This window comes from Myodes glareolus, chromosome 20 (genome assembly GCF_982192425.1).
Source record: "Myodes glareolus chromosome 20, mMyoGla1.1, whole genome shotgun sequence".
NCBI lineage: Eukaryota > Metazoa > Chordata > Mammalia > Rodentia > Cricetidae > Myodes > Myodes glareolus.
The window spans coordinates 33,726,836-33,747,841 of record NC_142045.1 but is presented as its reverse complement, the minus strand read 5'-3'; the positions used below and the strand labels follow the sequence as shown (position 1 = coordinate 33,747,841).

Here is a 21,006-nt window from a genome sequence, read left to right as displayed (position 1 = left end):
TTCCCTGCCTGTGGATCCTCCCATCGCAGCGGGCAGGAGGGGACGCCGGCTTCCGGAACGCCTCTTTAATAAATTCCCGCGACCTCCGCCGTCCCGCCTTCTCCACCCCGTGGCCGAGCCGTGACTCCCTCTCCTTGTCTCTCTGGTCCCAGCGGGTCCATCCCCGGCAGGAGCCGACTGCGCCCGGGCGGTGAGCGCGGATCCCCCCCCACCCCGGCCACCGCGTGGTAGCGCCCGCCCCGCCGCCGCTCGCCGGCTGCTCCTCGGCTCTCCGCCCGCGCGCCCCAGTGAGCCGCCGCCGCTGTCGCCGTCGCAGCGTCTGCCTCCCGGCTCTCCGCTCGCCCGGTCCGCGCCGAGGCACGAGGAGGAAGGAGCCCCGCAGCGATCCCGGTCTCGCCCGCGCCCTCCCCACCCTCTCCGCTCGGCCCGGCTCGTCAGCGCGGCGGAGGAGGCGGCGGCGCCCGGCATGTATCAGAGCCCGCGGCGGCTCTGCTCGGCCCTGCTGCTCAGGGACGCCCCCGGCCTGCGCCGCTCGCTCGCGCCCGGCCCGCGTCGCACGCTCGCCCCGCCGGTGCTCGGACCCCGGCCCGCGTCCCCGCGACTGCAGGCGGCGGCCTCGGGCGCCGCTAGGTCGCGTCCCCGGACAGGTGAGTGAGAGCGCCGAATGAATGGGCGGCCGCGGGTGCCGGTCCCCCGCGTCTGGCCGCGGCGGGGAGGAAGCGGGGCGCCGCTCAGGGTGCCGGCTTCGGTATTTGTATCTCGGTATATTTGTGTCTTCGGTATATTGAAGCCCCGGAGGCCACAGGCACCACCAGATGCTCGCATCTTTTGCTTCGTTTTACCCCCGGATGCAGGGCAGTTACGCTTCGGTTGCCCAGACTGCTTATGAGCATCTTTATGTGGGGGAGGAAAAAAACCTGAAAATGATGCCTGATCGTGGGTTTGCAGGGCCTACAGGCTCCGAATCTTCCTTAAGCCGCGTTAGTACCAGCACGTGTTGACTCTTTACGGCTTTCTTTTTTTGGCTAGGGGCTTCGGGGGGCTTCCACTCCGAGCCCTCTTAAATCCCTGGATGTAGAAATTGTAAATCAGCCTTGCACCAAGCGCCAGTCCTGTGTTTAATGAGTCCTCTTTCTGCCTAAGGGCAGATTGCTACGGCCACAAACTACATACAAATTAAGTATGGTTTTTAAATTAATAGTTTCTCCCTCAAATCAAAGCAATTATTTCATGTAGTCTCTCCTTCAAAACTAGCAATTGCTCCGTAATACTTTTCTAGAAAGTGTAATTTGGTTGTTACCTCAAATTGGGTTATTGCCGTCTAGCACATCTGTATAACCATCCTTATTTTACTAGGGTATATCTTGGTGGAGTTCTGGGTTAGTTAAAGGACAGATTGCACACTAGAAAGTATAGGTTCATTGAAGCTTTCTTTTTTTTAAAAAAAAATATTCATTTATTTATTATGTATACAATATTCTGTCTATGTGTATGCCTTCAGACCAGAAGAGGGCACCAGGCCTCATTACAGATGTTTGTGAGCCACCATGTGGTTGCTGGGATTTGAACTCAGGACCTTTGGAAGAGCAGGCAATACTCTTAACCGCTGAGCCATCTCTCCAGCCCCTCATTGAAGCTTTCTTGTTTTTACAAGACAGGTTCTCGACATGCGACTCTGACTCTCCTTCCTTGAACTGAATTGTGTAGACCACAGTCTGGGCTCCAACCTCTACCTCCCTAGCAATGGGATCAGAGGAGGGCCGCCACCACCACCCAGTTGTTTGAAGCCAAAACCTTAAACCATAATCACATTATTGGCAGACATTTTGAGTGCGATTTTTTTTTTTTTTAAATTAAGATGTTAAAATGGGTGTGGTGGCGTACTCCTGTAATCTCATCACTCAGGAGGCAAAAACAGGAGGATCAAGATTTGGAGTGCCCTTCCACCCCGATACAAAAGTAAAAATTAGAATGTTAAACTGCTTTAGAGATGGTGAATTTTTGAGCATCCAGAACCATGCCCCCACCTCCGGGTCTGTAGGAATTTGGCACATTATGAACTGTTGGGATGCATATCACCAATAACTGGATTTGGTCGTTTTCCTGTTGGTTGTTTTCAAGAGGAACATTGTTAGGTTTGAGGGTGGGAAAGTTGTCTGGTACCAGCTCAAATTTTAAATCCTGCCCTATCACTTCTTCAGAAATGTCATTAAACACATCTGTGAACACAGGTAGCTTGTGATACAGTTGAAGAAGAGCCTGTGATAATGGCAGCAGGGTATTTGTAGTGTGAGGCTTCACAGGATGGCTTATGCATGCCCAGAGGCAAAGGCAGGTGGCTCTCTTGAGCTGAGGACAGCCTGGTCTATGGAGTTTTAGGACAGCCAGGGCTACACAGAAATCCTGGGGCTGGCAGGATGGGGGAGGAGAAACCCCTTGGTTTTATGACTTTTTATCCATAGGGTAGGGAAGTGGTAGGCTTTAGCATGTACCAAGCCCTAAATTCAGTCTCTGACAACAAAGAAGGAACTTGTGGGATTGCTCAGTACTTAAACTATTTTAGCCAGTACAGGAGGTGGGCAGCTTTCCTGTTTCTTGTAGTTCTCCCTTCGGCTGTTAGGGGGAGACGTTGAGTTATTATTGCTCCTTCAGTCAAGATCTTTGCACAATAGCCCTGCCACAGGTGTTTTAATAGAGAAGATTCTTTAGTATATAATATTGAAGATTTCAAGTTTTATGCTGTTCAATGTCCATTAAGAGGTGAGATTTTAAATCTCACCAAGGAGATGGTTCAGATGGTAAAGATGCTTGCTACCAAGTCTGAAGACCTAAGTTGGATTCCAGGCCCCCACGCCCGTGGTGGGAGAAGAGGACTAACTCCTTCCTCCAAGGTGTCCTGTGGTGTCTACACAGGCCTGCACGCATACACAACAAAGAGTAATTTTCAGACCGGAGAGATTTAAGCAGATTTGGTGAGGTTTTTTTGGGTTTTGATTTTCTCTTTTTTTTTTTTTTTCTTTTTTTTTTATCTTCTTTGAGACAAGGTCTTAATGTATGTAGCCTTTACCGCCCTGGAACTCTCCATTCAAGTCTTGCACTGCTTGGCTAGGAGTAGTTTTTGAATTCAAGGCCAGCCTGGGCTGCCAGTAATGAGTTCCAGTACTGTGTGTACTTCTTCTCACTTCTCCTTCAGGGAGGGGGTTTTCACAATTTGGTTTGGTTTTGGTTTTTTTTGAGACAGGGTTTCTCTGATGTTGGAGCCTCTCCTGGAACTAGCTCTTGTAGACCAAGTGCTGGGAGGCAGAGGCAGAGTGCGAGGCCAGCCTGGTTTACAGACCTAGTTCCAGGACAGCCAGAGAAACCCTGTCTCAAAAAACAAGTAAACAAACAAACAAAAAAAGTGAATGGTTGTACCCAGGTTCCATATTATTGAGGAGAAATAGAACCCCAGATTCCTTTATTTCTTCTTGCTCACTTTTTAAATCATTTTTAAATCTTCGTGTGTTTTTTTTTAATGCCACACGTGTGGGAGTACCTGAGGAGAGCAGAAGAGGGCGTCAGATCCCGGAACTGGAGCTAGGGATGGTTCTGTGACCGCCTGATCTCAGAAAATCCTGGAAGAGCTGCAGGATCCTACTGAGCTGTCTCAGCCCCTCCACCTTCCCTCTTCTCTCTTAGGGTTAGACCTAACTCTTGTTCATGTTAAGTAGATTTCTTTTTTTCTTTTTGAGAAAGGGTCTCACGTTGTCCAGGCTGATTTTAAACTCTTTGTGGCCACAGATAACCTCAATCTTCTGATTAGTATTATTCCTTTACCTACAAAATGTAAGGATTACAGGCATGGGCCACTAGGCCAAGCAAGCAGGTTGTCCCTAAACTCCCCAGACTTGTCCAGAAGGCCTTGGCGGAGCTAAAAGCTACTCCACCTCTTCTGTGAGGAGCGGGTAGCGAGTCCCCCAACACATTCATGTCTCTCTTGCGCCCTGCGATTGGATGTACTCAGGGAATGAATGAGCGCAGGTCCTTGGAGTTCCCACATACTGTATTGCATGGGCTTCAAAGGGAGCCTTGGGGGTGATCTTAGCGGCCTTGTCACTTTCTACTCTAAAGCAAAGACAGCACCCCTCGATGAGGCAGCAGTTGCCACAGTGACTGTGCCGCAGTCTCCTGTGTGCTTGCAAATGCCGTTCTCCTGTCCTCCCTCCTCGCTGGTTCATGACGAGTTGGCTGGATCGGTGTTCTCCACCATTGGAACACTGCTTTTTTTTTTCTTGGTTCAGTTTTAGAGGTAAATACCAGCTCAGTTGGGAAGGCAGCTTTATTTAGTAGGCCCCTTAGGTATGTGAGGAAGCTGTATGAGAAAGAAGGAACGGGAAAGCTTGTAATTTATCAAACTTCTACGGAAAAAGTGCTTTTCTTGTGGAGAACTGAGGTAGCGTTTCTCTGTGGTGTTCAATGGTAAGTTTAAATATAGGCCAGGACTCGGGGGCGGGGTGTGTTAAGTTAATAACCGCGGCTCTAGAATCAAAATCAATGCGTGGACATTTGCAAATCCTTTGACCTTGCTGACTGTCTTGATGCCAGATGTCACCTAGAAGAGATTAGCACATCAGCTGACGGCACTACATCTACAGACTGTGGAACCGTATACCTGCTGGTCCACACGCTAATTCCAGCAGGACTTGAACAGTCACCGCGGCCGGATCTGTTGGGGGAGAAGAGAGTGTCCACTGGAGAAGGGGTAGTGGTGGGACAGGGAGAGCACGTCGGGAAGTGCACTTTTAGTATCAAGTGCACAGTTACAGATTGGGTTTCCTCAAAAGAAACCTGATGGATTCTGTTCAGCAAGTGTCTCTGTTGCATCCTCAGGGCTGGGAATACTTTACCATGCTTTTCCGAGGGACGCCTTTTTTCCTCTCTACTCTTACTTTGTTTATGGGTATTTTGTTTGCATTTATGTCAGTGCAGCATGTGCATGGGTGCCTGAGGCGGTCAGGAGATCCTGAATGCCCTAGAATTGGAGTTCCTGGGTGGTTGTAAGCCACTAGGTCGGCCCTGGGGAAGAGCAGCAAGTGCTCTTAACTGCTGAGCCTTACCTTCAACCCCAGCTGCTACTTAGAAGTTTGAGGCACCGTGAAGAAGATTCTGGAAGAACAGGCTTTGCCTGAAAGAGAACTGTCTGTAGTGTCTTGGAAAGAGGAGGAAGAAGGGAGATTGACAGCCACATGTTAGAGGTTACCTCTGACTCTCAGAACTTACAGGGCTTCCGTAGCCTCTTACTTAAATCGTGGTCTTCGTACTTCAGGAAATACTTAAAACTTGATGAATGATCCACCTGGGTGTTTAGCCCAGGTAAAACCATTTGGTAAGCGAAGGTGTTTTATCCTGGTTGTCTTTGTTGTGTTTTGTTGGTTTTTGCTGTGCTGAGGGTTGACTTGGGAGCCTCCCTTACACATGGTAGACAATTCTGAGGCACTGAGCTACATCCCTAGCCCTTAGATTTGTTCGGTCCTATTCTAGGGTCTTCCTGTAGAAGAATGGCCTTGAGTAACGCTTGAAACTCTTAAGGTGAACTCAACTCAGCATGTCAGAGATTAGACCAGTGTTGGGAGAAAGATGAAGAATACAAATGTTCAGCGAACATTTTCTTTTTTCCCCCGTGTCAGAAAATGTCAGGGGCCCACTCTGGTTTTCTGAACTTTGATAGCTGTGAGTTGAGCCTGGACATTTGGTGATGTTCCGGTATGACCATGTGGAGGGTTTAAGGAGGCTCACTTCACTAAGGGCTTTAGAAGCCTGCCTAAATTTTTTATTGATGTGTTTCTTATACCTTTAAACATTAGAGATTGGTATGAGATGTTAGGGTTTGTGGAAAACAGGAAACTTTAAAGGCTAAAGGCCCTCCCCCCCCTTTTTTTGAGACAGGGTTTCTCTCTGTAGCTTTGGAGACTGTCCTGGAACTAGCTCTGTAGACCAGGCTGGCCTTGAACTCACAGAGTTTGTCTGTGTTTCCTGGGATTAAAGGTGTGCGCCACCACTACCTGGCTTTTACTGCATCTTGAGAATGAGCGTTAAGACCCTGTCTCTAAAGCCAGAGAGTGTTACTCATTGGCACAGCTCTTCCTTCAGTCCTCAGAGCCAGCAAGAAGGGTTAGGATGATGTTTCTGGAAAGTCCCTTAGTCCTAGAGCATTGTTTCTCAGTCTTCCTGTGTCTCCCTTTTTATCTGCCCTTCCTACACTCTTTTTAATCCGGTGTTGGTCATTGAATCCTGTGCCTCTTGGCGCTAGGTGAACACTGCCACTGAGCTACCTTCCCAGGTTGCATGGCTCCAAGTGGGAAGGGGATCTGAAAGTGGCGGTTAGGATGCTCTGGAATGAGGAAGCCAGTGGAGAACACTGTGCCAAAGGGAAGGGAAGCTGCCTTCCCTCTGTGTTCTCCATCATAACCCTTCGTTTCCCTGCTCAGAAATACCCTTGAAAAGTGAGCTTGTGGTACCAGTCCTCAAGAGGCTGAGGCCAGAGGATGTCATGTTTGAGGCCTGCCTAGTCTGCATAGTAAGGTCCTCTCCAAACAACAGCAGCAACACAAATCAGGGGGAAATCTAAACAAATATGCCCTGGATGTTGTTCCTAGATTGCTTCTGATCAAGTCTGCTTCACAGCAGGACAGGCCAGGCATGTTTGCAAGACCTAAGATATAGCGCCCACTTTTCTTTAGAGCTTTAGCTGTCTTGCAAGCAAAAACCTAGTATCTGTGAGAAAGAAGGCCAGGTTGAGACTAGTGCAGCTGTTTAAAATTTCTCTCTTAGATACAGGGTTTGTTTGCTTGCGTGTATGTGTCCACACACATGTGTAAATCCTTGAGGTGGTCATAGGAGGACATTGGGTCCCATTGAGCTGGAGTTACAGGAGGTTGTGAGCAGCGCTGTATGGGTCCCAAGAATTTGACTTGTTGGCGGCATAACTTCTGACTTTCTGACTGATGGATCCTTTTAATTTTCTTAGATCTTTTTATGTGTATGAATGGTTTGCTTGAATGTGTGCCTGGTACCCTGGGAAGTCAGAAGAGGGTCTCATCTGCAGGGGCTAGAGTTACAGATGCTTGTGAGTCCCCGTGTGCTAGGATCCAGACCCAGGTCCTCTGCAAGAGTGGTTAGCACTCTTCACCACAGAGACATCTCTCCAGCCCTAAGGTTTTTGAGATGTAGGTACTTTATTCTTTGGTTTTTTGAGACAGGGTTTCTCAGTAGCTATGAAGCCGGTCCTGGAATTCACTCTGTAGACCAGTCGGACCTCGAACTCACAGCGATCCACCTGCCTCTGCCTCCCAAGTGCTGGGATTAAAAGCATGCGCCACCACTGCCCAGTATGTGCTTTATTCTTAAAAAGATCTTAGGAAGGATAGAAAAGGGTGTGGGGTGGGCTGGAGAGATGACTCAGTATTTAAGTGCACTGACTGCTCTTCCAGAGGTACTGAGTTCAATTCCCAGCACCCACATGGTGGCTCACAACCATCTGTAATGAGATCTGGTGCCTTCTTCTGTCCTGCACGCATACATGTAGACAGAACATGGTATACATAATAAATAAAATATTTGCTTACAAAAGGATTTTTTGTATGTGTGTGTGTTTTATATTGCTACCTTGATCTAGAACCAGCAGGCCTAGTGAGTTATTTGTGGTGTGCCAGATAATGAATTTCCATTTTAAAAAATAATTTACGGTTTTGCTTTAGTTGTGTCTGTTTGCGACATGTCTCATTGAATAGCCTAGTGAAATTCACTTGTGTGGCTTAGACTGCCTTCCCACTCGATATGTACTAAAGATTGGGTTTAACCTCCTGTCATCCAGCTTAACCTCCCCAGTGCTTCCAGCCACGTGCTGCCACCCCCAGAAGGCTCTGGGCATTCCTGTAGTGAAAATGTTTCTTCTTGTTTCTTACGTGACAGAAAACTTGACTGATTTTATTGTATAGATGTGAACTCTGGGACTGGGGGAGTGAAGCAGGAGACGAATAAGACAGACAAGTAAGACAAAGTCTTACTATTTGTAATACTGTCAGGCCTGAAGCTTACTCAATAGACCAGCCCAACCTTGAACTCCCAGAGCTTCACCTGCGTCTGCCTCCCTAGTGCTAAGGTTAAATATGAGCAGCCATTCCCAGCTACAGTGTGATCTTAATAAAAGTTAAGGTACGAGTTGGCAAACTTCCTGTGAAGAGCCATCAACCTAGTAACTAGTTTACCTTGTCCATATCTAAACCTTGCAGTTGCAGTGTGTGCAATTCCACAGATACTTAGTACATAATATGTCAAGTTTATGGACATTGAAATTTGAATTTCATGTCCTTTTCACATGTCGTGGTATATTACTGCCAGTTTTTTCTCGACTACTTATCACTATAGAAGTGATTTCATAGATTATTAGCAGCAGTACAGCGCCAGGGCAGCCGCAGATCTGGACCACAGTTGTGGACCCTGATGTAGGGAACTCTGCTATTAGCTTTCACAGCTGTGAAGGCAGGGCATTCTTTAGAGCAGCTCCCCTATTAATGTTAGGGATGGGATGTCACCAGAGAGAATGTCCCAGTGGATTTCTTTGGAGATATTTTCTAATAAGGTCGTCATGACTGAAGATATGGATCAGCCTTTTCTGGAACATGCTCTGGCTTTCTCGTCTACTCTGCCTTTCTGCCTGCTGTTCTCGGATTGTGACACTGTGTCTAGGTGCGTGTATTTTTAGACACATTAGATTGAGAGTTATGACCTTCACTGGCTTTCTCTGGAAATGCCACTCAGGTCACGACACGGGCTTTGTACACTGTGTGCTGTACCAGCGTGTGTGCCCTAGTGGCAGTGACGTCGGCCGAGGGAGGAGGTGAAACTTGACCTCTGATGACTCCTGGCACCAAACACGGGCTGCTTTGTGTGCCTGTCCCTCCCTGCAGGAGCCAGCACTGTTGGAACTGCTGACACTCACAGGCCAGGGTGCAGCAGGTAACGTGCGTGCTCCGGGGCCCAGACTGCACTGTGACATCAGCAGCCGCGTCTGGAACCGTGAGCGACAAGGTGATTTGAAGCATGGTGGGAACGCAGAAGCAGTCTGCACTCTAACAGCCTGCCCTTTAAGCCCCAAGAGTGTATTTCATTAAACGTAAAACAATCACTCAGCTGTGCAAGATACATCTATTCAGTCTCACAGAGCTATAGCTGATTTACTTAAGCATAGTGCTAGAGACTGAACTCTTGCTCACCCCGTGTAAGCAGTTCATCACTTCCCATACCATCCTTTTTTTATATTAAAACTTAATGTTTTATTTTACCGTACTGGGCAAATGCTCTGCCACCATACATCTCTAAAGCACCACACTGTGTGCTGTCCCTGCCCTTGTGATAGCTGTTCCACGGTGGTACACACTTTAGCACTTGGGCTGTGGAAGGAAAAATGGTTCAATGTCCAAGGACAACTAAAGTTTAAAAAATGTGGTAGGATCCAGTGGGTGGTGGCACAAGTCTTTAATCCCAGTGTTTGGGAGGCGAGGCAGTCAGATCTCTGAGTTCAAGGCCAGCCTGGTCTACTGAGTTCCAGGACAGCCAAGGTTACACAGAGAAACCCTGTTGTAAATAACAAACAGCAAAGCCAGTAATGTGTGGGCATAGACCTAGACATGCGTGCTTGAATAATGGATTTCTTTAAAGAATATGCAGTATAGTCAACATCACAGGGGAATATTTTTCGTGAGCTTTCACCTACTTGCCCTGAAGTCCTCCACATTTATTCTGGAACCTACTCTAATAAGCCTAATGAGAAAATTAGCTACCAAATTAGCTTTTTCAACTTTTTGAAGCAGTTTTGTGTATGGCCAGCAGATGGCAGCATTGGGCTGCTGATACTTGTCATTTATAGTGTTTTAGATGTATTTCATTATTCCAGGTTTTCTTGGGCCCAAGGTTGATCAGTTTCCAAATCCCCCTCGGTGTGTGCCTAAGACAATCCTGGATTTTGCTTACTCTTTACCTTTCAGTGTTTTTAATTGGGTCATGCTGGAGATACTAACCTCAAACTGAGGAATATTATCTACTGACTGGACAACTAGAGCATGACGAGCGAGGTGTCTTCTGGTGATTCTGCTTCGGTAGGAGCAGTCGTCAGTTTGCGTCTCGACTAATGAGGTTGCCCCCAGAGACCTAGTTAGAAAGAAAAAGCTGTCTGTCTAAATCACCATCCAGTCCCACACAGCTAGGAGCAGTTACAGCTCAGTCACACACTTGCCTAGCAGATACAAAATCCTGGGTACAGTCTCTGTCTCTGAAGAGGAAGCACCAGATAAAGACAGATATATAGTCTTCTCGCCAGGCAGTGGTGGCGCACTCCTTTAACTCAGCACTTGGGAGGCAGAGACAGGCAGATCTGTGAGTTCAAGGCTGGCATGGTCTACAGAGTGAGTTCCAGAAACTCACAAAGCTACACAGAGAAACTCTGTCTTGAAAAACAAACACTCTCTCTCTATATATATAGATATCTATATATATCTTGTTTAATGCGGTGGTGGCGTGTTTGACTGGCTCTAGCTCTAACCCTGGCAGCCTTGGGACAGCATAAACCAGGGGTTGGCTTTGGACTCGAAGCGATACTACCTCTGCCTCAAGTGCTAGGACCAAAGTCTGTACTTATTTACTTATTTATTGGTTTTTCGAGGCAGGGTTTCTCTATACTTTGGAGCCTGTCCTGGAACTAGCACTTGTAGACTAGGCTGACCTCGAACTCACAGAGATCCACCTACCTCTGCGTCCCCAGTGCTAGGATTAAAGGCGTGCTCCATCACTGCCCGGCTCCAAAGTCTGTACAAACGTGCCCAGTGATACAAACTTAATTCTATCCCCTTAGCAGGATAGAGTTGAGTGTGCCTTTTATACCAGCACTTGGAGGTGGAGGCAGGAGTATTAGGAATTCGAGGCCAAATTCTCTTCAAAAACCAACTTGAAACCAACCTGGGCTACTAGAGACACCAAGACTCCATCTCAAACAACAACAAAATTCCCTTTATTCTTTGTGTCTTTGATTATTTAAGACAGCGAAAGTTGTCTTTGAACTCATATCCAGAAATCAAAAATGGGGTTGAACTTAAATGTTCACTGCTTACCGTCTGAGGAATAGCTAGGTGGTGCATCAAGACAATCTTGAATTCCAGCCACCCTGCACCGCCACCCCAGTTAAATGTAAAGAAAAGTTTAGGCAATGGTTTTGCAAAAGTTGGTTTAGATCTATGTCATTTTTTTTATCTTCATAATCATCGTGAACTTATAAAGATGAAGCTTGGAAGATGTAGTTAGATGGCAGTATGAACTAAATTGCCTGTTGACAGACAGCAGTTAGAAAAACATCTGTTTAAAATTGGTTGCCGCCAGCTAGTTGAGAAATCCGGCCTTCAGTAGGAGAAAGGGCAGGATTTCTTCAAGTTCATGGTGTGCTGGTAGATAGATCTCAGCCTTGCTGAGGACTGTGAAGAGCTTTAGACTCTCCTAAACTAGTCCACACTCTTGGGTTGTATCAGAAGTGCAAGGGCTAACAGTGTATTTCTGAAGTTCCCAGTGATAGTGAGCCAGGCTGGGGGGTGGGGGTCTGTGATTCTAGGTGATTTGTTGTGTTAGTGTGTAGGGCTAGAGACTGCTACGTGAGGTGTGATGTGGTTAGATGCTTATTTGTTGCAAGGAATGGTGCTGTTGAGTTACCCATGACAACGGGCTCCTTAAAGTTATTTTATTCTATATATGGGTGTTTTGCCTGTATGTTGGATGTGTATCACATGCATGCCTGGTGCCCATGGAGGTGAGCAGAGGGTGTCAGATCTCCTGGAACTGGACTCACCGTTGTGAGCCACCATATGGGTGCTGGGAACTGAACTCAGGTCCTTTCCAAGAGCAACAAATGATCCTAACTGAAGAGCCATGTCTCCAACACTGCACACCACACACACCCAGGTTGATTGGATTTTGAGGATGACATTAGACACCGAGATAGGGAGTACCAGAGTGCTGTATGCCATGTTTACACACACACACAGTCACATCCATGTCTGGACATGTACATCATAAGACGGGAAGCATGGATGCTCACTGCTGGCACTTTCTCGGCATTACAGCATCTCTCTAGAGTGTCCTTTCCCAGGGACCCCCACTTCCACCCACCTACCCATGTGTTTATTGTTCATAAGCCAGCAGTTGCTGGTTAGGTCCTACCTTTACCAAGTAGAGCATATTGTGTGGCTAGTTGCTCCTGTATATGTATAACTTTCTTGGGTCCCTTCCTTTCTTCCTTTCTTTTTTTTCTTTTCGAGACAGTGTTTCTCTGTAGTCTGTCTTGGGTCCTTTTTTTATGACCATGATAGAACACCATGACCAAAACAACTTAAGAAAAAGAAAAGTGTTTAACTGGGTTTACAGTTTCAAAGGGCTAGAATTCGTGGTCATGGAGCAAAGGCACGGTGGCAGAACAGCTGAGAATTCAAACCCTCAAGCAAAGGCAGACAGGGCGCACTGGGATTATTTTTTTTCCAGACATCAAAGCCCCGCCCCAGTGACACCTCTTCACACAAGGCTCTTTCATTTCCACCAACTGGGAAGCTCATATCCAAACAGCTTTGTGTCCCGTTCTCATCCAGAGCACAAACCATGTGCGCACCATTTTCCCAGAGTTCCCTGTGCTGCCCCTAGCAGCCCCCACTCCAGCAGATTCTGGCTTCTTTTCCTTTCCTGTGGTCCCCAGGGGAATGCGCAGTCTAACAGGTAGGGCCTGGCCTCTTCCACTAAGAGATGCATGTGAGAGTCATTCCTCTTAGGGTCAGCTCATGTTCTTCCTACCCAATGTTATGCTTTCTACCCTTGTTTAACTGTTCACATACTGAAGGGCATCATGGTTGCTAACAGTAAGTATTTTCAAATGGACGTTAGTTTTAATTAAGTAAATACCTAGAGGTGTGAACTCCTGGCTCTATAGTAAGCCTATATTTAATTTACATATATGTAAGCCCCATCAAGGTGCTACTTTTCATAATAGTTAGCCACAACACAGAAATAATATAATTCATAATGAACATCAGAATAACTGGTTTCCTTTCAGGGGGGTGGGGTTTCAAGACAGGGTTTCACTGTAGCTCTGGAGCCTGTCCTGGAACTAGCTCTCGTAAACCAGGCTGGTCTCGAACTCATGGAGATCCGCCTGCCTCTGCCTCCCAAGTGCTAGGATTAAAGGCGTGCGCCACCACTGCCCGGCTAGAGTAACTGGTTTTCATGCATTTCAGAGTCTAAAAGAGTGGGGTTTTATAAGCTGCCTCAGCTCTGTCCTGAGCCAGCAATAACACTTCTTCAGTATTTATTCTCTCACTCCACTCAAACATTCTAGCGCAAAAACAAAAGGCTACTTGAATATTTCTCTCCTTTTTAGGAAAAAAAATTTCAAAATAACTTGTCTTATGCGCTCCCTCCTCCCCTCACACTGCCACCAAAAATAAGTGTCTGTTGTCACCTAAGGTCCCTGTGTTGTCACCAGGTCCCTGTGTTGTCACCAGGCCCAGCTCTGCTCTTCCATTCTGCTTCAGTTGTCAGCACTGGGCGCTGGGCCTGTGTTAACGTTTGTAAGAATCATTTCCCCCGTGGTTTTCTCCTCCTGAACCTGCCTTCGTAGATTTTTTGCTTTCACAACCCCCACCCCCCAGCTCAGTCCATTCATGTACTTTCCCCACCTGCAGTCCTGGGGCTGGAGTACAGGGCCTTGCACACACACTCTAAACAGTCTTTTCCCAAGGGGCAGTCGCCAGGCCCGGCCAGCCAGCTCGCAGACCTTTTAACTTTTTATCATGAGACAGGCTCTCACTGAGTTAAGTAAGCTGACCTTCAACTCACTTTGTAGCCAGGCAAACCTAAAATTCTGAATCCTCTACTCAACTTCCCAAGTAACTGGGATTGCATACTGTACACACCACTGTGTGTATGTGTACCACTGTCTTTTCTCTTTCCCCCAATGTTAATCTATCTGCCCAAAAAGCCCCACATTGTAGTGGGACTTTCGGTTGTTGTTGCTGTTTTTGAGGTAACCTCACTGTGTAACCCTGGCTGTTCTGGAAATCATAACTGCATAACTGCATACACCAAAGTAGTAACCCAGAAATCTGTCTGCTTCTGCCCCCCCCCCCCCCCGAGTGCTGGGCCTAAAAGAATTACACACTCAGGAGACAAATGGGAGAGACAGGCAAATTTGTGTGAGTTTGAGGCTAGCCTGTTCTACAGGACAGCCAGGGCTACACAAAAAAAAAACCCTGTCTCAAAGAAGGAGGGTGCACACTCAGCAATATAGTGTATGTTTAATACTTAAGTCAGTGAGGTATTTTGGAAGAATAACTCAAATAATCCAAATTCTCCAGGAAGCTCTTGACTCAGAAAAATGACCTTTGAGGACCTGTAGGACCTACACCACTCTAGTAAGCTCAGCTTTCAGGCATGCCTGCAGTCCAGACTGTCCTTCGGTAGATCCCGGCTGGGCTTATTTCCGTAACATCCTTGCCCTCGCAGATTGCCGCCCACAGTCCGTATCCCAGCTTCCCCTGCTTTTCTCCATAGCACTTCCCACCAAATACAAACTATGGTTCTTTGTCGTCCCACTACGAATAGCTGCCTGAGCAAGGATTTGGGTCTGTTTGTTCACTGGTGTATACGGGAGGCTCGAGTGGTGTCTGGTACCCAGTGGACAATTGCGTATGAGGTGTTCTTGAACAAGCGAGGCAGGGTTGATGGTAGTCACTGTGACTCACTAGGCGGTGAGTGTTGTGTAGTCAGGTCCGCCTGCCTCTGCCTCCCAAGTGCTAGGACTAAAGGTGTGCCCCACCGCTACCCAGCTTCTTATATTCTTTAAAGGCATACTCTAGGCATTGTTTCAAATCTGAGTAACATAAACACACATGAATACATGGCTGTTATGTATACATGACATACAGTGAACGTCATTCTGGGCCCTAGTAGATGGCCTGTAATAATCCATTTGAAAGGATGGGGTAGGAGAATTGCCATAAACAGTTCTGCCAGATTTCTATAAAGAAAACTTTACCACTCAAGTGACAGCAAGTTGTGACTGTGGTTCCCACCATTACTGATGCTGCAGCCCTTTAATACAATTCCTTATGTTGTACTGACCCTCCAGCCATAAAATTATTTTCATCACTACTTTATAACTGTAATTTCACTACTGCTAGGAATTGTAATGTAATTATCTGATATGCACGACTTCTGATATGCAGCCCCCATCAAGACCCACAGGTTGAAAAACACTGGCTTAGCAAATATGAGCACATACTGGCCGGCGGTGGTGGCAAGCACTCAGGAGGCAGAGGCAGGTGGATCTCTGTGAGTTCGAGCCCAGCCTGGTCTACAAGAGCTAGTTCCAGGCCAGGCTCTAGAGAAACCCTGTCTTGAAAAACAAAACAACAAAAAAAGAGCATTTGCTGTTAGAGGGCCCAAGTTCAAGTCACAGCACCTATGTTAGGCAGCTCACAAATCTCTGTAACAAGTTCCAAGAGAGTCCAGTGCCCTCTTCTGGCGTCCTCGAGTACCTGCACACAGTAGTACATGCCCAAATAAATTAAAATTGAGAGGACAAGATGTGAAATATAGGAAAGAAATCCAGGGTCTTCTCCTCTTGGAGAAACGAACTGCTTTAGTTTCTCTGATGGGAATTTGTTAAAGATCTGTTTATGAGTCACACCCTACTAAACATGAAGTTCGGGGCTGGAGTGATGGCTGCGATAATAAGCTGCCTACTCACAAGTAAGGATCCAAGATCAGGTCCCTGCACCCACATAGAAGGCAAGCATGGTTGCCTTGTCTGTATTCCTAGTCACTCCCTGACCAGTCTGTCCCAGAAGTTAAGGTGAAGGGATGAAAGGAAAGACATCTGACCTCTAGCCTGCCCTGGTCACCGGTCCGCTTCCCCACACCCCGATTTGTGTGATAGAATCCCCAGGTGGAAGCAGCTGAAGAGGGGGTTTACCTTGGCCTACAGTTCCAGAAGGACAGAGCCCAACATGACAAGGAGAGGAAGGAAAGAGCTGGAAGCTAGCTGATCATTTCATCCACACACAGGAAACAGAATGGCAAGTGAGTCTAGGCTATAAAACCACCTTCCCAAACAGCACCAGCAGCCTGGAACCAAGTGTTCAAATACATCCCTCCGAGGGACAAATTTGCATTCAGATCAACAGATGTCGCGCGTGCGCGCGTGCACACACACACACACACACACACACACACACACACACCAAACATACCACACCATACCGCATCCCAAATTGAAAACCTAAGCACTGATGAGCACTCGTGTCTTTCCAGGCACTGCTGCTCCCTGGGCCTGTGTTCTGTCTTTAGGGTCTAGGAAACGCAGGCAGTCAGGAATAAAAAAGCTTAGATGGAAACCAGCTGAGCAGAACTCAGGCGTCTCCTCCTCCGTTCCCCAGACTGTGCCCTGGATATTTTGAAGAGTACATGTTCAGTGCTAATCATAGGAGTCTCCAAGAGACTCGCCCTGATGGACACTTAACGTGGAACCCATTACAATCAGGGCGACAACTTCCTACATTTCACCCTTCAAAAACCATTCTCAAAGAAAAATCTTGGGGCCGGGTGTGGTGGTTACACTTTTAATCCTAGCATTTGAGAGGCAGAAGCATGTGGATCTCTGAGTTCGAGGCCAGCCTGGTTTACAAAGCAAGTTCCAGGACAGCTAGAGCTATGCAAAGAAACAGATTCAAAAAAAAAAAGAAAGAAAAAAATCAAAGAAAAAACTTTGTTAGGAATGGGTGGGTCTAAAGACAACTAGAAGAGGTCACTGAGGTTAAGTAAACAGGTTTATTAGTTTTAAGAGATTGGTTAACACAATACTTGAATTCTCTGTCCTGAAGGGAAGCTGGAGACTAGGAAGCCCAATATCCACAGTGTATGCTGACAGCTGTCTGTCTGTCTGCTTCCTCCGCAGTGAGTTCCATGGGAAACGGCACGAGTAGACTCTACAGTGCTCTCACCAAGACACTCAACAGCAGTGCGGCCGCTCAGCACCCGGAGTACTTGGTGTCAGCTGACCCAGAACATCTGGAACCCATTGATCCGAAAGAACTTCTTGAGGAATGCAGGGCTGTTTTGCACACTCGGCCACCCCGGTACCAAAGGGGTTTTGTGGACATAAGGACAGATTGCCTGAGTAGCTACCCTCCCATTAGAGTCATGCAGTGGAACATCCTTGCGCAAGGTATGCCTGGGGCTGCTGTGCCTGACTGCTCCTGTGCATTCCAGATGTGCTACATGAAGGGACGAAATGGGGAAGGTGGCGGTGTCTCTTCAGCATCGCAGTAGGATAACCTCAGGCCTTCTGTTGCTGAAACTTGGGTCCATAGCACTGAAGCATTTACAGGGAACAAACCGAATGGCTAGTATGGGCTGTGTAGAGCAGGACCAACCTTGGCGGTCCATGAGGGTTTGTGATCCCAGCAGTCAGAAGGCTGGGGCGTGATGACTGCCACTTACGCTATGGAGTGACGACTTGTCTCAAAACAGTAAAACCAGAGATACCGTTTGGCCAACTCCTTAGCACTAAGTAACTATAAGTTACTTAGAAAATATTTGTAGCAGAAAAGGGCCCCTTTTACTACACCTGCTGAATTAAAAACTAGATTTACCAATCATTCCTATGGTAATACCTTTTAAGTAGTAGTTGAAGTTAAGGAAAGGCCTCTTTCCTTACAGAAAGGTGAAGAGATTGCTCAGTGGCTAAGAGCAGTACTGCTTTTCCAGAGGACCTCAGTTTGATTCCCAGCACCCACACCAGGTTGGTCAGGGTACCCAACGCCTCCAGCCTCTGTAGACAACTGCACTTAGGTGCATATTCCTCTTACCCCATGATTAATAAAATATAAATAAACATATAAAAATTCTTTTTAAACTATTTTTAGTTTAAATAAAACTAAACTTTTTAAAACTTTTTTAGTTTAAAAAAAGACATTTTCATGTGTTTATGTATCTGACTTACCAATCTTTTAAAAGTATTTTTATTCTTATTAAAATTATTATTATTCTTTATTTTTATTCTTGACAATTTCATACACATACCATGTATGTTGTTCATATCTCCCCACTTCCACCCCACCAACCCTGGCGCCTGTACAATCATGTGCCCATCATTCATAAGGAGAAAAGGCTATTTGTCTGTCCCATCAATTCTGAACAGTATTTATATCGGTTACCTTGACTTTCTTATAGGCAATGTTAAAGCTAGTGTTTATTTAATAAATTGACACACTTTTATATCCCCAGGACTAAGTTTCTCTTAACCTAAAGGCAAAGGTCTTAATTCTAGAATATAGTTATATGAAATAGTTTTCGTATATATAAAGAAAGAAGAAACCCTGCTGCCTGTTTCAGCAGATGGGGTGAGGTTATTTTGTCTGGGTGAGCTGACACAACTTAGAACTGCCCAGCCTCCGGGCAGATGTGGACCCACAGGCCCCTGCTCCTAAGCTTTATTGTGTTTGTAGGTTTGTTCCTTTGTGAGATGGTCTCAGTACGTAGCCTTAGCTGGGCTGGCGCCCATTTGCCTCAAACTCATGGAAATCTGCCTTCCCAGTACTCCATCACCACACCAGGGTCCCATTTTTTATTTATTTATTTTTTTGAGGGTGTGGTTCTGTGGTAGCTGACAGATGCTTGGCTTTTCTTTTCAGCTCTTGGAGAAGGCAAAGACAACTTTGTACAGTGCCCCGTTGAAGCACTCAAGTGGGAAGAAAGGAAATGCCTTATTCTGGAGGAATTCTTGGCTTACCAACCAGATATATTATGCCTCCAAGAAGTGGACCATTATTTTGACACCTTCCAACCACTCCTCAGTAGACTGGGCTACCAGGGCACATTTTTCCCCAAGCCCTGGTCACCATGTCTTGATGTTGAACACAACAACGGCCCAGATGGCTGTGCTTTATTCTTCCTCCAAAACCGTTTCAAGCTCATCAACAGCACCAATATTAGGCTGACAGCCATGACCCTAAAAACCAATCAGGTTGCCATTGCACAGACCCTAGAGTGCAAGGAATCCGGCAGACAGTTCTGTGTTGCTGTCACCCACTTAAAAGCACGCACTGGCTGGGAAAGGTTCCGATCAGCTCAGGGCTGTGACCTTCTCCAGAACCTGCAGGGCATCACACAGGGAGCCAAGATTCCCCTGATTGTCTGTGGGGACTTCAATGCAGAGCCCACTGAAGAGGTCTACAAACACTTCGCTTCCTCCAGCCTCAATCTCAACAGCGCCTACAAGCTGCTGAGTCCTGATGGACAGTCGGAGCCTCCATACACAACCTGGAAGATCCGGACCTCGGGGGAGTGTCGTCACACCCTGGACTACATCTGGTACTCCAGACACGCTCTGAGCGTCACCTCTGCTCTGGAACTGCTCACTGAAGAACAGATTGGGCCCAGCCGGCTCCCATCCTTTCACTACCCCTCAGACCACCTGTCACTGGTGTGTGACTTCAGCTTTAATGAGGAGCCCAAGGAACTCTTATAAACACTGTATCATTCTAATCACAAGAGTCTTAACCAGGGATGTTCTGGGAAACTGAAATATGATAAGTTGCCTGAAACGTTCTCCATCGTTTCCAGCATGCCCTTGGAAAAGAATTTGTTCACGAACCTTTCCGATTAAAACCTGCAGTGAAAAGGTGTTTGCACTCCAGTTTGGGCTTGTGTGTTGTTAATTTTCTATACCATTCTCCACTACTTGAGGGCATTAAATTAGACTTATTCTAAGTATTTTGTTTATTCTGTTTTCGTTTTTTAAACTTGAGGGTGCTATAAAAACTCAATTTGTAAGCCCCTCACAAGTAAAATGTAGGATGTTTTCTAGAGAGTATTTCATTATTTATTTGTGGGAATTTAAAATGTCAGCAAGAAATGCATGGCAATATTTATTTTTTTTATATCTTCATGTAAAATTAAGTGGATTATATAGCATTGTAGATGCAGGAATAGACATAATTCCCTTAAAACTTCCAATTGTTTTTATTTGGTGACCTAACACTAAGGAACTATATTTAGCCCTGAAGGATTTGTGACAATCTTCATATAATCCTTGCTGTTTTGCTATGCCTCCAACTTACCATTGTATTTCTTGACGAAATGCCAGTTCATTTTTAATTAGTTTTCATCATTTAGTCATAGTTAAGTATTTGTACTGTCTGTATGGCATTGGCATACATGCGAAGACTACTCCATGACTTCTTTTGGAATGTGCTTTTGACAAGTAGCTTTAGAAACAGTCCTGGAACAGTGACTAAGAATAGTGAGAATTCCTTCTGAGTTCTGAGACGAGAACTCCAGAAAGCCCATTGCGCGGCCAGGTGTGATCAAAAGCTCTGTATTGGAGACGAGCTTGGGCTTCAATATCAAGACCCTTTTTCTCCCCCCCCCCCCCATTTTTTGAAACAGGGTTTCTCTGTAGCTTTGGAGCCTGTCCTGGAACTAGCTCTTGTAGACCAGGCTGGCCTCAAACTCACAAAGAACCACCTGCCTCTGCCTCTCAAATGCTGGATTAAAGGCATGTGCCACCACCGCCTGGCGAAGACCCCTTTTCAAAAAATCCCAAAGAACAGCCAAAATGACGGGGCTCAAAATTTCTCAAACAATGTCAGAGCAGAAACGTTAGCCTATAGTTCTCTTCCAATTGTTGAAACTTCTAAGAAAAATAATTATAAATGACTAATGATAAAATGTTAAATGTTTTAATGTATGAGTTCTAAATATTATTTAAGAATAATAAATGAATTTATAACAGTGCTTTTAATCTTGAGGGAGTTTTGTGTGTGTGTTTTGGTTTGGTTTTTGTCCTAATGGAATCTGGGAGTCAGTTTGTATCTTAATAGTATGTGGTTCAAACACTATCCACTTCCACACTAAATTTTCATTTGGACACTTAACAGA

At 46.2% G+C, this 21,006-nt stretch overlaps 1 protein-coding gene across 2 annotated transcripts; it reads left to right on the top strand.

Moving 5' to 3' along the window:
- Window positions 1-314: 314 nt before the first annotated feature.
- Noct (nocturnin) lies at window positions 315-20,869 on the top strand. Of its 2 annotated transcripts, none has more exons than XM_085682432.2 (3): window positions 315-647; window positions 17,021-17,290; window positions 18,759-20,869. In XM_085682432.2, the coding sequence occupies exons 1-3, from the start codon at window positions 467-469 to the stop codon at window positions 19,592-19,594; spliced, it is 1,287 nt and encodes a 428-aa protein (XP_085538558.2). In that variant the 5' UTR covers window positions 315-466; the 3' UTR covers window positions 19,595-20,869. The 2 variants fall into 2 exon arrangements, with proteins under 2 accessions (XP_085538558.2, XP_048280638.3); XM_048424681.3 differs by lacking the exon at window positions 315-647 and adding an exon at window positions 5,308-5,365.
- The last annotated feature ends 137 nt before the right edge of the window (window positions 20,870-21,006 follow it).

What these genes read in the sequence shown, in the direction of transcription:
- Noct (XM_085682432.2), top strand. Translation starts at nt 467, where the DNA reads ATGTATCAGAGCCCGCGGCGGCTCTGCTCGGCCCTGCTGCTCAGGGAC. An exon ending in TAGGTCGCGTCCCCGGACAG is followed by an intron (nt 648 to 17,020) that starts GTGAGTGAGAGC and finishes CTTCCTCCGCAG; the next exon opens with TGAGTTCCATGGGAAACGGC. An exon ending in GTGGAACATCCTTGCGCAAG is followed by an intron (nt 17,291 to 18,758) that starts GTATGCCTGGGG and finishes TTTTCTTTTCAG; the next exon opens with CTCTTGGAGAAGGCAAAGAC.